General features: G+C 35.3%; 1 protein-coding gene across 1 annotated transcript; it reads left to right on the top strand.

Annotated features, from left to right (window-relative positions):
* The first annotated feature begins 2,640 nt into the window (after nt 1–2,640).
* On the top strand, nt 2,641–15,236 carry LOC128238670 (28S ribosomal protein S9, mitochondrial-like). Its single transcript, XM_052954807.1, has 14 exons — nt 2,641–2,750; nt 4,492–4,663; nt 5,266–5,372; nt 5,548–5,610; nt 6,254–6,284; nt 7,039–7,118; nt 8,038–8,108; nt 9,145–9,220; nt 10,776–10,904; nt 11,835–11,877; nt 13,079–13,184; nt 14,221–14,390; nt 14,671–14,749; nt 15,002–15,236. The coding sequence occupies exons 1-14, from the start codon at nt 2,670–2,672 to the stop codon at nt 15,012–15,014; spliced, it is 1,221 nt and encodes a 406-aa protein (XP_052810767.1). The 5' UTR covers nt 2,641–2,669; the 3' UTR covers nt 15,015–15,236.
* Nucleotides 15,237–16,664: the final 1,428 nt, after the last annotated feature.

The raw sequence follows: 16,664 nt of genomic DNA, 5'->3' as shown, positions 1-16,664 counted from the left end.
GTACACTTGCGGATCCCGGGGGATGCACCTGGCGCCCCGTCCACCCCTAAACTCGTCTATGTTGACTTTTTTTACAAAAAAAGGATAACACGAAGTAATAAAAAACGCCCAAAATGCACCATTTCGGACTAGAAATTTTCTTGGGGGAGTGCAAATCGGTTCATACGGAGTGGCGTAAATGTAGGTCAAAAGGTTACGCCCCTAGGTCCCCTCTTACGCCAAATCTTGGACCCGCCCCTGTCAGTATGCAAAAGAAAGTAATAAAAATTGCCCAATGATCAGTGTAAAACTAACCTATCAAAACTTGTAAAATCAACAGATTCAAAACATTCATATTAAGAATGCTTTTTTACATAAGCATACATGAGTTTTTAATTAAATGTCTTTACATGTACCATGGTATGCATTGTTTTGACTGGTTATTAAGGATGGCCAGAGGAGCGGATTTAGGCGTTCATGATAAGTGAGACTTACCCTATCGTCGGCTTCAAATGTGACATTGTGGTTGCAAACGCGTGTTTTGACGCATTCTAGTAGATGAGCGGAGGAGGTTGTGTAATTTGTCCATTCGATTTTCAGTTTATCATTAGCGAACATCACATTTCATTTACGATTATAACCCACATCGGTACAATCCATTTAATGTTATATTGCAAATCCTTTATATAAGACACTGCTCTACGAGTGAAACCCTGATATGTTACGTCAGCATGCTTAATATTTTACAACTACATGGTATTTTTTTTTAATTTAAGTGTGCGCTGGGAGCAGATTTGTTATTGGTCCCAGGTGCGCTGCATACCTTAATTTCAATGGCATTTTTTGCTGTTGATTTTTAAGCTGTTTACTAAAAGGTTAACTTACAGAGAGGGAAATATGATTCCGAATAAGATTTACTTAAAAAGAGACTAACTGTCATGATTATTTCTGAAAAATCCTGTAATAATTTAGATTCGACTATTCGTCTTTAACCCTGAGCCAAGTTTATGACAGTACTTAACGACACAGAAGCAAGCGTTGGTTACAGCCTTAACCACAGTGGACAGATAAGTGCCTGTTACTGGTTGATAATGCAATGTTTAACAAAGATTGCGTTCTTTATACATGCCATATTCGGTTTGACAGGTTCAGGATTAGGAGGCGAGTGCCGTGGCGTGTGTCCAAACCATCTGGCTATACCATACTATATTACAACGTATCCAAGGTTGTTGTGCCATAGTGAAACAGGAACAGAGTCTGGTGCATCTGGATCTGGATGTATACGCTGCAGAGCCTTTCAGCATGTACGCAGCGGGAGAGAGAACACTTAGTAAGACTGTTGGACTGCTCTTCTGAAGCAGTTCACTGTATCAGCACACACAATGGAAGGGTCCAGGTTATTCCACTCGGTGATAGTCTTAGGTAGGAACGATTGCCTAAATTGTTCAGTTTTACAGTTTATATGTTTGTAACACTTTGAGTGGTTTATTGCGTGTTTTTGCACTAGGTTGTTTGATACAAAGTCTTTAAGATTTCTGGGTTTAATCAGGCGTTTGCCACTAATGGGGGTCAGATAGGCATTTGCTGGCATAGCTGGCACCTTTCCCTCGGTCATCTTGTAGAGGAAGGTCAAACGTGACGTTCGTCTTCTATCTTGTAGTGGTGGCAACTCAAGGGTCTTCAGCATGTTCGTCACACAGCCTGGATCTCGGGAAGAGTAGTCGCCGGTTATAAATCTCGCAGATCGGCGCTGTATCTGTTCAATTTTGTCGATATCCTTTTGGAGGAAAGGGTCCCATACAGTAGAACAATATTCCAAAGAAGACCTAACTAGGGATACGTATGCTGCCTTTCTGCATGATAGAGGACAGTGTTTGAGATTTCGTCTAATGAACCCTAGGGTGGAGCTGGTCTTGTTGCAGATGTTGTTTATGTGGTTTGAGAATTTCAAGTTTTCAGTGATCATAACACCAAGATAAGGGTTTTGCTCGACTTGTTGTAAGATCTGCCCGTCGAGTTGGTAGAAATTTGATGACTTATTATTTATGCTCATGATGTAACATTTTTTAGCATTAAAGCGCATACCCCACGTTTCTGCCCAGACTTCTAGTGCTTGTAGGTCCTTCTGTAGTTGAAGGTGGTCATGTTGAGACTTGATATGTCTGTATAGGAGACAATCGTCAGCGAACAGGCGAACGGTGGATCTGACGCTGTCTGGAAGATCGTTTATGTGGCAGAGGAAGGCTAGGGGGCCTAAGACAGTACCCTGTGGCACGCCGGAGTCTACTGGTACAGAATCAGACGAATCACCTTCAACTACCACTCGCATCCTCCTATTTGTCAGAAAGTCTCTTAACCAGAGGTTGATGTTGCCATCAATGCCGTAGAGATGCATCTTATGGAGAAGACTTTCATGAGGGACAGAGTCAAACGCCTTCGAGAAGTCAAGGATGATAACGTCAACTTGGTCACCTTGGTCGTAATGATGGAGTAGGTCGTGAACTGTTGTGAGGAGTTGAGTGCATTGTTTGGACACTGTCAGCTCAATAGCAGTTCCGCTCTTTACTCAGATATATCTTCTCCTTGAGATTTGTACAGTTCATTGTTTACCGGAACTGTCCTTTGTAAAAGCCGTTTTGACTCCAATTTTTGTTAAGCAAGCGTTTAGACGAGCGTAGAATGATCAAAACATGTCCTTCACGGTTTGCAAAAGTTTAAGGCATTTAAGAACACTGAACAGCGTTTTATGTGAAGGAAAATCTCTTCAGAAGGCAAGTAGTGTAGTCATGTCCGATTTCATTTTGCAATGACATGTCAATTTGTTGGTAATGAAAGAGAGATATCCGAACTGTTTATGTCCGAATATAACAGACTTTAATATAGGGCTTAAACCTACGACTTCTGAAACACAAGCATCGTGCTTTAATTGTCTCCCAACCCTTAAATTTAATTGGCTTAAATAAAAATGTTGAACTAAGGTCTGTCATACCACAGTCATCTTCGTCTTAGCCTCAATTAGCCGCAATAACGTTTGGTAGAACTTGCTGTAGTAGTTGGTTTAAGCCCCACAAGTCTTAGTTCACCTAAATAGCTGTCAATCTTTTGACGATTTTTTTTACCAAGGCAGACTCGTGACATCCACCATCCCAGCAAAAAGTAGCGAATGGGCCTTGCGCAAGAAATCCTCGCGGCCACAATTTCGAAAATATCTCCCTTACAAATTCAAATTTCTACGAAAATAGTATTGCCTACTATTAAAAACATATTTATTTATGTCATTATGCTAAAACAACATGTTCAGATATCATAAAACACTTACATGTGTCGATTTTTTATCTAGTATCCCGATATCTGTAAATCTGGGACAAATCTGAGAGGTTGTGTACATGTATAACGGTATTCATGACCCAGAATATGTTTATGTGAAAATAACGACTTATGACAAATTCAGTCCAGTTTAGATCACTATCGAGTATACATTGTCATTATTATTCAACATCGATGCATAATATTACTATATTATCTTCTTTCGCCCGGTGTTAAATGGTAGAGAGTTGTAGCGTTACAGGGATACATTTAAGTAATGTCAAAATAATAAAAAAGTATCCCTGATCACTCATTATTGTAGCTACACAAGTCTGTGATAAATTCGGACATAAAGAAGTTTGGATATCGCTCCTTAACAACAAATAACCAAAAAATAGATCACTCAATTGATGCAAGACAGTATGAGTTTCATTGAATGTTAATATATATGTGTTTTTGTAAACATTCAAAATAAACACAAAAATATATGAACTATGACATATTCACTAGTGATGCCTATAATCGATTATATTGGCAGACATTTGAAACTCGGCGATTGGCAACCTCATCGTTCCATAATCGAATTATCAAAAAAATTTGCTTGAAAGTTTGCTTAAATTCATTGGGGCAACTATCAACCATGGTCAACCATGTATTATTTTCAACTATGTATTATGTTAAACATAACACTCAACTTATTACGAAAATCCAAGCTGATTGCCCATCACTAGTATTTACCTTGACAAAATGAGGGTTATTCTTAATAACGGATAATACCTGATTGTTCTAAATAACTTCCAAGTAATACATTAATGTTGCAAATTGTACTCAGTCATATGATTAAGGTAAAATATACATAATTACAGTTTAAAAAGTCTGTTTTAAGCATACATGGTGGTCTCAAAATATTTGATTTATATCTTTTTGAGTGATATCCCTTGAGAATGTATAAATTGATTCCCTTGGTTTAATTAAGCTGCATATTGGTCCATAAAGTAGTTTTAGATTCAACCTTTAATTAAATGGCTAACTTATATTTTCTCATGGTTATTGCAGATCCAAATAGTTTTTTGTCAGATTTTAAATGCCTAGTATTAAAACAGACATAAGGAATTGTTAAGTAAACTGGGCTTTATCACCTTTTTTAAGTTTATTTATCTTTTATTTATGAATAATGAATACTCATGCTAGCAATACTTGTTGCAGGTATGCAGTATTCACACTTCAGTATTGACACAAGCAGAATCAAATGGAACAACAACAGGGGTCAAAGGTGAACTGGCTGGCTCCGAGAAGGCTTCAGTACCAAAAGCGTTCACAAAACAGCAGATCATTACACGATCCATAGACAGATTTATACGATATTTAGAAACAGAAGGTAACAGTTTTAGCTTTTCGTTTTTAAAGAAAAATCAGAGTGAGGGTCATCTTTTATAAAAACATGATATCAAGAATTTAAGTGAAATATTTTTTGTGTGTAACAAATCAATATAATACCTTATGAAAAAACTTTATTGATTAAAAGAAGTTATCTTTGATAAGATGTCCCAACATTGACTGCAGTAATATCATTGGCAGCACAGATAAAAGAGCCAAGAAATAACATTAATAACCATTGTTTATAACAGAAAATATTTACACCTCATCTTCCATTCCTTGAATAAACTGCCTTTCGGCAATTGCGGTTATCATCCAATGAACACAACATCTACGGATATGTTCGAATATGGATAATATAAAAGGTTTGGTATAGTATAAGAAATATGACACACCACTTTTGGCCATATGGCATTATTAGAACTGGCCAGTTAGCCCCCGAAGATGTATGTGGATCGAGGTGAAAGCTGAGCTTCATTCATCTTCGGCGGGGCTGATTGGCCTGTGGGTATAATGTCAAATAACCGTCATTGTTGTGTAATATTTCCTTATTATTGTCTTTTTTTGTTGCTACCTCTTAAACATTGTGCATACAATTTTCAGATGCAAAGTTGGAGAAGAGTATAGCAGAGTATGAACTAGGGAAAAGGCACCTTGCAAATATAATGGGCCTAGATGACTCTGCAGACTTGACTCGGGAAGAAGTCAGGGTAAGCATAGCAAGTTGTCTTAAGGAGTGCAAATTATTATTAGTAGTAGTAGTAATAGTAAAAGTAGTAGTAGGTCCTTGTCCCCATTTTCCAAAAGATTAAAATCACACTGAATTCATTCAAGCTACCATTTTATCACTCTTGTTTCATTCATTGTCTTTTATTTCATTACCAGAAATGTCTCGATTATTTGCTGCCATCAAGTTTGACCAACAAGGAAGCGAGGCCCATCATGGAGGTTTGTCCCGTTTGTTTTAAGCTTGTCTTGTTTTTGAAAGAAAAAGTTGAGATGTTGTCATAGCTTATGCATTGATGTCTGCCTCTTTTTGAGGCCAGCATTATTGTGCAAAACACATTTGCCATTACTTAAAAGATATGCACATATTCAAAAGAAACATGTCAAGTGTTGGCATTTCCTGTGCTACTTTTCTTGTCAACTTTTTTATTTGAAAAAAACATCCTTGTGGTTGTGAAATGTTTAGGTTAAGCCCCTGATAAAAAGAATTGAGTTATAAATCTCATTCAAAATGCATTAATTTTACATTTATTATTTTTAGTTAAGAATTTGAGCTTAATTCTTGTCACAATTCACTGACTCGTTTAATGATTTTAATGCTGTTGGGTATATTTGAATTAATTTATCTTATGTCTGACTCATTCTTGCATGTATCAAATTAATGATGATTATAGAAAATAATAGGGAAATAAAAAACTGCTTGTTGTAAATTGAAAAAAACAATTAATTATCTTGTTAAGGCATCATATGTTAGATGTTACTTTAACCTATGCATAGTCCATTTTGTTGATAATTTAAGAACGACATTAATATTTCAGATACTTTGCTTAATGTGTTTGCTAAATACTTTTTGCATTTATTTCAGCATCCACTAGTACTGAGACCACGACGACATAGTGAGTTAACACCTCTGGCTCCATTAGGCCTAAAAAATATAATTGTTTGTTTAAATATAATTGTTTGTTTTTGTTTTTGGAAATAACCCAAGGTTAGGGTATTGATTTTGTTTATTCTGTGAAAGATAATTGCAGTTTATGTTAAAATAATGAGTTTGGTTTTTTATTGTCCTTTTTTATATTTATTGTTTTTTTTTTTTTTTTTTTTTTTTTTTTTTTAAATTCTGTTAACCAGGGTCGGCTGCTTTTATTAGGTAGTGTCAGGTTTCTCGAAACAAACAGTTATTTTTTTAAGCCTTATCATAAAATACCGTGTTCTCAATCTCTATCTTTACCCAATTATTTTACAGAACAGCATGTAATGATTGAAACTATACATGTTGATCATATTTTTTATGATTTCTAAAGCTTATTCTTTCATGTTTTATTTTGATAAAAATCATGACATATATCAATATTTTTTAAGGCAAGTACTTTATGTCACACAATTGAGGAGACCAGCGCTTTTTCAAAAAAGCAATAGCTAGTTTTCAAAAATTAAAATGTTATGCCCTACCTATCTAGCCAGTGTTTTTGTCAATATGTAAAAGTAACCACACATTTATGACATATTTGACCTTTATGATGTAGCACCATTTCATACTAAATCATCTGAGTTAAAACTGCAGTAGTCAATACTGGGGAAATGTTTCAAAGTATATAAAATCTTAGAACTAAGTATGTACATATATGTGGTGGATATTTATTATTTCAGTGGCTGAACATGATGAGGAGGGTCGACCCACACACTATCTGCACTACACATTGAAACCATCCTTCTATGAAGTCATGCATGTGGGTATTATATGAGCCATCTTATCAAAAAGAGAATAGTGCATTAGTTGTTTGGTAAGTGCAGTGGTTAGCCTACTGGCTTCTCACCAAAGCAACCAGGGTTCGATTCCCATTCTTGGCGCATGTGAGTTTGGTTGGTTGATGGTCACAAAGCCAGACAAGTGGGTATTTTTGGTTGTAATTAATGCAATATATTTTGAAACATAGATTGAACAAAAAGGTTTCACTGTAAAGATCTGCAATTATACAATTCATTTGATTTTTGATACTTGTCTTGTATTCAAGTGATCCTACGATCCTACAAGATTGTGGCATACACTTACTGAAAAGATGGCCCCATTGTCTTTAAATTCAATCTATTTACTTTTTTGTGGGTGTGCTTTTTTCATTTTCACATGGTCAGTGATGTATTGTCTTTCATATGTACTGTTTGTGTTTTATTTATCATTTGAAACCAGATTTTTGTAACATAAACATCAGATTATTGGTATTCAGAAAAATTGCATTTATTTCTTTTTTTGAGAACCATGTGATTATATGAAGGGCGTCTCGTCATTGCTGTAATAAGTGTTTTGTAATAACATTAAATTTGGTCATAACTTAAAAAAAAACACACTTATGATATTCAACTGAAATTTGGTCAACATGTTGACACAGAAAAACACCCACCGTTACAGCAAGGCACATTACTCTGGCTTTCACCATTCTGAGGTTCATCCTGGAATCAAATTATAAAAAAAGACAACAATACTGTAGGGGTGATTCGCTGTTTGATCCTCTTTTAAATGTTGACTATAGACGGAAAACAGCTTGGCATCCTGTTGTGCATCTTGATATTTCTGGTGATCTGGGTTAAAGTGCTAAAATGTTTAAACCAGCATATTAAGAAAGATATTTTGATATTGTGTGTTCATTTCAGACGATGGCAGTAAAATATGAAAAGTTCAAGCAATTTGAGCATCCATTAGACGGAGACAAATACCCCCCTCTGTGAGTATACTTTGGAAAGATCGGTTTTATGTTGATCATTATTTGAGCTGATGGTTAAATATTGATCATAACTTGAGCTCATGGTTTAATATTGATCATTACTTGAGCTCATGGTTTTTTATTGATCATTATTTGAGCTCATGGTTTTATGTTGATCATTATTTGAGCTCATGGTTGATCATTATTTGAGCTCATGGTTGATCATTATTTGAGCTCATGGATTTATATTGATCATTTTTTGAGCTTATGGTTTTATATTGATCATTGTCATTAGTCATTAGTTTTTCAATTAAAAGTCTTTGTATCGGGATGGCCTTGGTGTTGTTGTTGTCCAGGCCAGCTTTCAAAAACTGTGACCTTGACCATAACTTAAAAGGTGTTCTTGTTTGCCTATTTGTTGAAAAAGACAAATACATGTTGTCAGCAAAATAATTTCTATAAGGATAGTATTATCAAAATTAATTAAAATGTTCAAGGTAGTCAAGTTGAAAGATCATGATTAGGATTTTTTTAATTGAATCCTAACCAACAAATATGATTGACTGCATAAGGTCAGTCATCCATCATCAGGATACCAAGTTTTATAAGAACATTTTAGATATTTACATTGTGATTATATCTATCTCTTTTTTTATTATTTTTCATGGACTACATTTTTGACCATAATAACATGATATACATGTAGGAAGGTGATAAAACAATAAAAAATCTACGATTTATAAATGTTTAAGCAATTTTATTAATTTGTTTCTTTAAAAACATAATGTCTATATAACAAAAACTCTCTATGAAAACTTAAAAAACCTTTCAACTTAATGTCTTGCAACTTTAAATGAAGCTTTACCAGTAGCATTTTTTTGTTTAAATTATGGATAGATTACCTGAAGGGATTTCACAACAGGTCCCGTTTTTTCAGTGAAGAGATCGGATATTGTGTTCAATATAGTGTGGTTTACTTATGTTTCTTGTGAAAGTAAGAAAATTGGAAAACTGTTGTGTATTTATCCCTACATGTATATTATTATTTCTGTTTCAGAGAACAAGGCACTGAATGGATGCCATATGAGGAATTCAAAAAATCATTTAAATCCGAGAAGATAAATGAAAACGATGTAAGTCAATTAAAAAAAAAAGCCTTATAATTATAAATATTATTTTTCATGTACAGAATGGTTCTCTATGTAACTGATTCAAATTTTTTAAGTGGTTGCTTTTGGTCGTTACTTTATTAGTTGCGTGTATTGACTCCCCAGTTTGATTTAAATTTGAAGTCAGAAGAACTCTCAAAAGGGCTTCTTAAAAGAGTTGCTTCTGCCCCCAAACCCGACGCCAATATAGTTTCAGCCCTTCAGCATGCAGGTCAATTACATCCCTGAATAATAAAATTATAAATAAATCCTATCATCCTAATTGAAATGCTCCCGAACATGTTCCTTAATTAATGAGAAAACTCAGACATGCTGATATATGAGAAAACTCAGACATGCTGATATATGAGAAAAACTCAGACATGCTGATATATGAGAAAACTCAGACATGCTGATATATGAGAAAAACTCAGACATGCTGATATATGAGAAAACTCAGACATGCTGATATATGTGAAAACTCAGACATGCTGATATATGTGAAAACTCAGACATGCTGATATACATGTATGAGAAAACTCAGACCCGCTGATTTATGAGAAAACTCAAGTCAACTTATGAGAAACGCAGACATGCTGATTTATGAAAAAACGCAGACAGGCTGATATATGTGAAAACTCAGACATGCTGATATATGTGAAAACTCAGACATGCTGGTATATGTGAAAACTCAGACATGCTGATATATGTGAAAACTCAGACATGCTGATATATGAGAAAACTCAGACATGCTGATATATGTGAAAACTCAGACATGCTGATATATGTGAAAACTCAGACATGCTGATATATGTGAAAACTCAGACATGCTGATATATGTGAAAACTCAGACATGCTGATATATGAGAAAACTCAGACCCGCTGATTTATGAGAAAACTCAAGTCAACTTATGAGAAAACGCAGACATGCTGATTTATGAGAAAACGCTGACAGGCTGATTTATCAGAACTCGCAGACAAACTGATTTATGAGAAAACTCAGACAGGCTGATTTATCAGAAAATGCAGACACGCTGATTTATGAGAAAACGCAGACACCCTGATTTATGAGAAAACGCAGACACACATACAGCTGGAACAGGTGTTTCAGAACACATGCAACTGGAACAAGTGTATCAGAACATATGCAGCTGGAAAAAGTGTTTCAGAACACATGCAGCTGGAAAAGGTGTTTCAGAACACATGCAGCTGGAACAGGTGTTTCAGAAAACATGCATGTGGAACAGGTGTTTCAGAACATATGCAGCTGGAACAGGTGTTTCAGAACATATGCAGCAGGAACAAGTGTATTTGAACACATACAGCTGTAACAGGTTTTAGGAACACATACAGCTAGAACAGGTCTATCAGACACAAATGCAGATCAAAACTGTTTCTGTTTTAGTTCAATGTAGTAATGATTTGACAGTTTAAAGTGATGACCATAACAACAATGTTAACTTCATCAAACTGAACAAACTGCTCACTTTGTATTGCATGACCATGAGATGTTTTTACATCTGAGGACACTCTCTTTCAGTATCGACGGTTTATTGTTCTAGCTGATCGTCTGTACACAAGCCAGTATGCTCCGATGGAGCAAGATTACTTGGCGAAGTTCCGGCAGAGGAGAGTGGGAACACATGATGGCCAGGACAGAAAAATTCTGGTATTTAAGCTACAGATTTTAAAAATTCTTCTGGCAGGGTTTTGGTATTAAGCCCTACTCTGGAAAAATGCTTTTGGGGCTTATCAAATCGCTGTATATGTTGATAAACAGATGAGCCACGATAACCTTTTGAGGTGCTCTTGTTATGATATATTATATTAAGGAGTTATTTTATTAATAAGTCATATGTTTTATCACATGTTCTTCATGCATTAATATTTACACCTCAACTTTCATTCCTTAAATGAACTGCCTTTCGGCAATTGCGTTCATCAATCGATGAACGCAACATCTTCGGATATGTTTGATCGCAATTCATCGCATAACAATATACATGAAAACTATTGATCTTGTTATTGTTTGTATTGTGTCAGCTGGTCCCGTAAAATATAAATCAACATTTTAGAAAGTGTTAAGTTATTATATTTTAAACATTTTTTTGCCAAAAGTGTTTCAATTTTACGTTTAAAAGTGATTTCAAGTGGTTGATCTTTTCCCGGGTTATTGTGACGTCATTTGAAAAAAATGTTTCCGGTAACAGTCGGGTCGTCCTATTTACAGAATGGGTAAGAAAGGATTACTGAAAGGTAATCCGAAATGAAATGAAGTATTTTTTTAACGTTCTATGAATAAAATAATGAACTATTGGTGTAAATATAAGGAATGAATTGCGGGGTTGATGTCATTATGATTATTGGGGATATGAACGCAATTGGGCTGGTCAAAGTATGCGTGGAGTCCTTTGGACTCCACACACTTAGACCAGCCCAATTGCGTTCATACCCCGATAATGACATCAACCCCGCAATTCATTCCTTAAGTAAACTCAATCAGTTTATGTGTATGTTCATTGTGAACAGATGATGTACAAGTTTACACTAGGAAAAGGAAAACTAAAGAAAAGGAATTAGTTTATGTTTTATTTTACAGCCAGTCCAGGGAGATGATGGAAGATATTTCGTTATAGAGAAAGGTGAGCACAGGGGGCATTTTCACTGACTTCTGGAGTCTGAATTTGGCACTGTTTTCCACAAGAACTGCTTCAAGCTGAAATTACAGTAGTCTGATAGTTATTTACTGTAAATTATATATATATGTTTATATGGCATATTTGATCCCATCCCCTGTATGATTCCAAGGTTACTTTCTAAGCCAAAACAAAGCTAGAAGGATTTTATAGGTTGAGGAAATGATGCGGGGGAGGGGAGATATATATCATCCCATGCATGATTCCCAGACTCTTTCTTAACCGAACGAAGCTAGAAGGATGATAGTTCGAGGAAATGATATGGGGGAGGATATGAAATTTGCCATGTCATAAACTTATCATCATTACATAATATTATATATTTTATATGATGCAAAACTTACAAAATGTTTAATCCTTATGACTTTGTTATACATGTACATAAGAAAAGGAGTAAATAAACTGGGAGGTATCCTTGACCTTTAAACCAGATCACACACCATAGGTGCCACTATTCTATTTACAAAAAACTACTTGTATGATGTCAATAAAGAAATGTTCAATGCCTGAAACTGGATTATTGAAATTGAAGGGGTTCTAAGTGGCATTAGAAAATGATTCAGATGCTATTTGCTAAATGATTTCTTTAAAGCTGCACTCACAGATTGACTGTTTTGACATTTTTTATGTCTTCTTGTCCCATAATAAGCTGATTTTGGCAACAATGTCTTTATTTCAATTACATAAAATAATTCACAATAGAATAGATTTCAGTTGTTAAAAAAAGGTGGACAATTTTATTTCTCTTAGTAGCGCTTTTAGCTATTAAACATCAATGTTTGAACATAAATGTAAAAAAAATGCAATCTAATCTTCTGTCAGTAGTCCTATATCACTAGTTTCGAGACATTATGCTAAAAATGGCTATTTTCATGACAAAAAAGTTAAAAAAGTTGTCAAAATTGGTCAATCTGTGTGAGTGCAGCTTTAAAGAGGCACAATAAAGGTTGGTGCCAAAAAAGTAATGCTCAAAACTGTAATTTTTAAACTGTACACAAATCTTGTTTTGTTTTGATCATTAAAGTCAATTGCTTTAAACATAATTAGGCATTATAAAAAATAAATATATATGTATTTTTGGCATCACCCTCTTTTGTGCCCCTTTGAAGTCAAGCTTATACAACAACAACTTCTCTATAATATCTAGGAAAGAAGAAGACTGCAGAGGCGTATGTGTGCGTGAAAAGCAATGGAACGGGACAGTGGAGCATTAACGGGCAGGATATCTCATATTTTGAAGACACTATGCACAGGTAATTGACTAGTTTTGTTATTTAGTTCTGAGCATAGGTGGCAGTATTGGGCAGAGATGGTGAAATTATTCTTTTATATAATTAAATATAAAAAAGGAAGTTTAAGTTTATGCAAGGAAACATTCTGGATCCTAAAACTTAAATGAGGTGTCCTAACAGTCTCAAATAATAATAATAAACTTTTATATGATATCTAATGCAAATACATATTATTCTTAACATTTTGTTTATTATATTTTTATTACACGTGTCAATATCATGTCTTTATCTTTATCGACATCATATGTTTTTTACAGTACATAACTACTCATTAAAATCAGGATTTTTTGGGCAGTGCAGCACTACCCCTTTGAAAAAAGGGACTTTTTACAGTTTCAGTACTTACCTTTAAAACGGAGATTATTAACAGTTCAGTATTACAGTTTCAATGAAAATCAGGATTTTTACAGTTCAATACTACTCTTTAAATTTAAAACAGATTTTTTGTACACTTCATTACTTTCTCTCAAAATCGGGATTTTAACAATTCTGTATACAGTTTGAAATCCTGATTTATAACAATTCTGTATACAGTGTGAAATCCTGGTTTATAACAATTCTGTATACAGTTTGAAATCCTGACTTATAACAATTCTGTATACAGTGTGAAATCCTGATTTATAACAATTCTGTATACAGTGTGAAATCCTGATTTTTAACAATTCTGTATACAGTGTGAAATCCTGATTTATAACAATTCTGTATACAGTTTGAAATCCTGATTTTTAACAATTCTGTATACAGTTTGAAATCCTGATTTTTAACAATTCTGTATACAGTTTGAAATCCTGATTTATAACAATTCTGTATACAGTTTGAAATCCTGATTTTTAACAATTCTGTATACAGTTTGAAATCCTGATTTATAACAATTCGGTATACAGTTTGAAATCCAGATGTTTTACAATTCAGTACTACCCTTTAAAATTCTTCCCAAGATGCTTGATGGAAGTGTCCTCTGAAGTTTAACACTATTTTTATAATTGTTCCTCCCCAGGAAGGCGGTGATATGGCCGTTCCAGCTGTGTAATGTGCTCGAACAGTATGACGTGGCGGTGAAAGTCACTGGGGGCGGGGCCAGTGGCCAGGCCAACGCCATCAGGCTTGGGGCAGCACGTGCACTTGCACCATTCCTTGAACAGGATATGAATGACAAGCTCATGATTGGTGAGTTCTTTTAGTAGTAAATTTGCATATAGTTCTACAATAGGGAGTTAACAAACCACTATTTGCTTTGATTTAATAATTTTTATTGTTCAAAATGTTCTTAAACTTAACAGCGTGATTAATGGCATTGCTTTTGTTTTTTTCTCTTAATACTTGCTTTTACATGATAAAGGCTAAATGAAGTTGAAATGGGTTATGAAAATAGGAATTTTTCTAGGATATTTTTAGGTATAAATAACAATTACAATTTATACCTACAAGTCTTTTTCAATAATTTCAGCTGGCCTCCTTACCAGAGATATACGTAGAAAAGAAAGGAAGAAACCTGGACAAGAAAAGGCTAGAAAGAAATTTACATGGCAAGTTCACCTGATCTTGGATCTGATTTTATATTGCCTCTGTTACTCCAGAGTTATGACCCTTGAATTAGAAAAAGTGTTTGCAATTAATTTAATTTGGCTTAAAGTACAACCATTTATCACCGAACTTAGTGTCCTTAAATAAAAGAAAGGCTTAGTGTTCGATAGATGGCGCTCTTGTTTGAATAGTTATTTATTATATTCATAAGATAGATTTACCATTTTAATTGTTGATATTCTTCTTTGTTTCAGGAAGCGGAGATGATTTCGCAGACTTTTGGCCACATCAAGATACTTTTTATTGTCACTTGTGTATTTTACATTACATGCATGTTAGAGACATTTTTGATTTTGGATTTCACACTTAACTATAGCCAATACTTTCTTTGCAAAATTTCATTAACAATCTGTCTATTATCTATACAAATCTGTGTGTATAAATAATGTTGATGATGTTTTGGAAATTCATGCAAATAAATATTTATATCTTGAAGTCTCTTCAGTTTTAAATAGTAATACACAGACTACATCAGATTAACCCTTTGGTTTTTTTGTCAGTTAACTCAAGGTCAAACACCAAAGATCAAGGTCACCATGGTCATAATATTAAATTACAGTTTACCTATGAAGTGGGATCAGGTTGGACACATTACGCCAAGTTTGATGACATTTGAAATGAAAGCATTAAATTTTTATAACAAGAAACCTATGTATTACGGAATGTAAAGTATAATTGGGAGATGTTCTTTAACTTAAGATGTAGAGGACCTATAGATGCTGGAATCACTTGATGAAGGTAAATAAGTTAACAACATTGTTATGCCCCCCTTCGAAGAAGAGGGGTATATTGCTTTGCACAGGCATGTCGGTATGTTGGTCGGTTGGTCTGTCGGTAGACCAAAGCTTGTCCGAGTGATAACTCAACAATTCCTGGATGTATGGTCATCAAACTTGACATGAAGGTTGGGCCTGACCAGTAGATGACCCCTATTGATTTTAGGGCGCATCGGGTCAAAGGTCAAGGTCACAGTGACCTTTAATGGTAAAATAATTTTAAAGCTTGTCCGAGTGATAACTCAACAATGCCTAGACCTATGGTCATCAAACTTGATATGGAAGTTGGGCCTGACCATTAGATGACCCCTATTGTTTTTGGGGGTCATCGGGTCAAAGGTCAAGGTCACAGTGACCTTGAATGGTAAAAGGATGTCCGAGTGATAACTCGACAATGCCTGCACCCTTGGCCCTCATTCTTGACTTGGAGGTTGGGCCTGACCAGTAGCTGACCCCTATTGTTTTTGGGGCTCATCGGGTCAAAGATCAAGGTCATAGTTACATTGAATGGCAAAAGGTTGTCCGAGTGATAACTCAACAATGCCTGCACCCATGGCCCTCATAATTGACTTGGAGGTTGGGCCCGACCAGTAGATGAACCCTATTGTTTTTGGGAGTCATCCGGCCAAAGGTCAAGGTCACAGTGACCTTGAATGGTAAAAGGTTGTCTGAGTGATAACTTGACAATGCCTGCACCCACGGCCATCAAACTTTAATTGGAGGTTGGGCCTGACCAGTAGATAACCCCTATTGATTTTAGGGGTCATTGGGCCAAAGGTCAAGGTAACAGTGACTTTGAACGATAAAAGGTTGCCCGAGTGATAACTCAACAATGCCTGCGCCCATGGCCCTCAAACTTGACTTGGAGGTTGGGCCTGACCAGTAGATGACCCCTATTGATTTAAGGGGTCAGAGGTCAAGGTCACAGTGACCTTGAAAGCAAACTCGACAATTCCTGGACGTATGGTCATCAAACTTGACATGAAGGTTGGGCCTGACCAGTAGATGACCCCTCTTGACTTTGGGGGTCATCAGGCCAAGGTCAAGGTCACAGTAACCTTTAACGCAAAAAAGTTAACAA

The sequence above is a fragment of the Mya arenaria genome, chromosome 6 (genome assembly GCF_026914265.1).
Source record: "Mya arenaria isolate MELC-2E11 chromosome 6, ASM2691426v1".
Classification (NCBI taxonomy): Eukaryota; Metazoa; Mollusca; class Bivalvia; order Myida; family Myidae; genus Mya; species Mya arenaria.
This window is presented reverse-complemented; position numbering and strand designations above follow the sequence as displayed.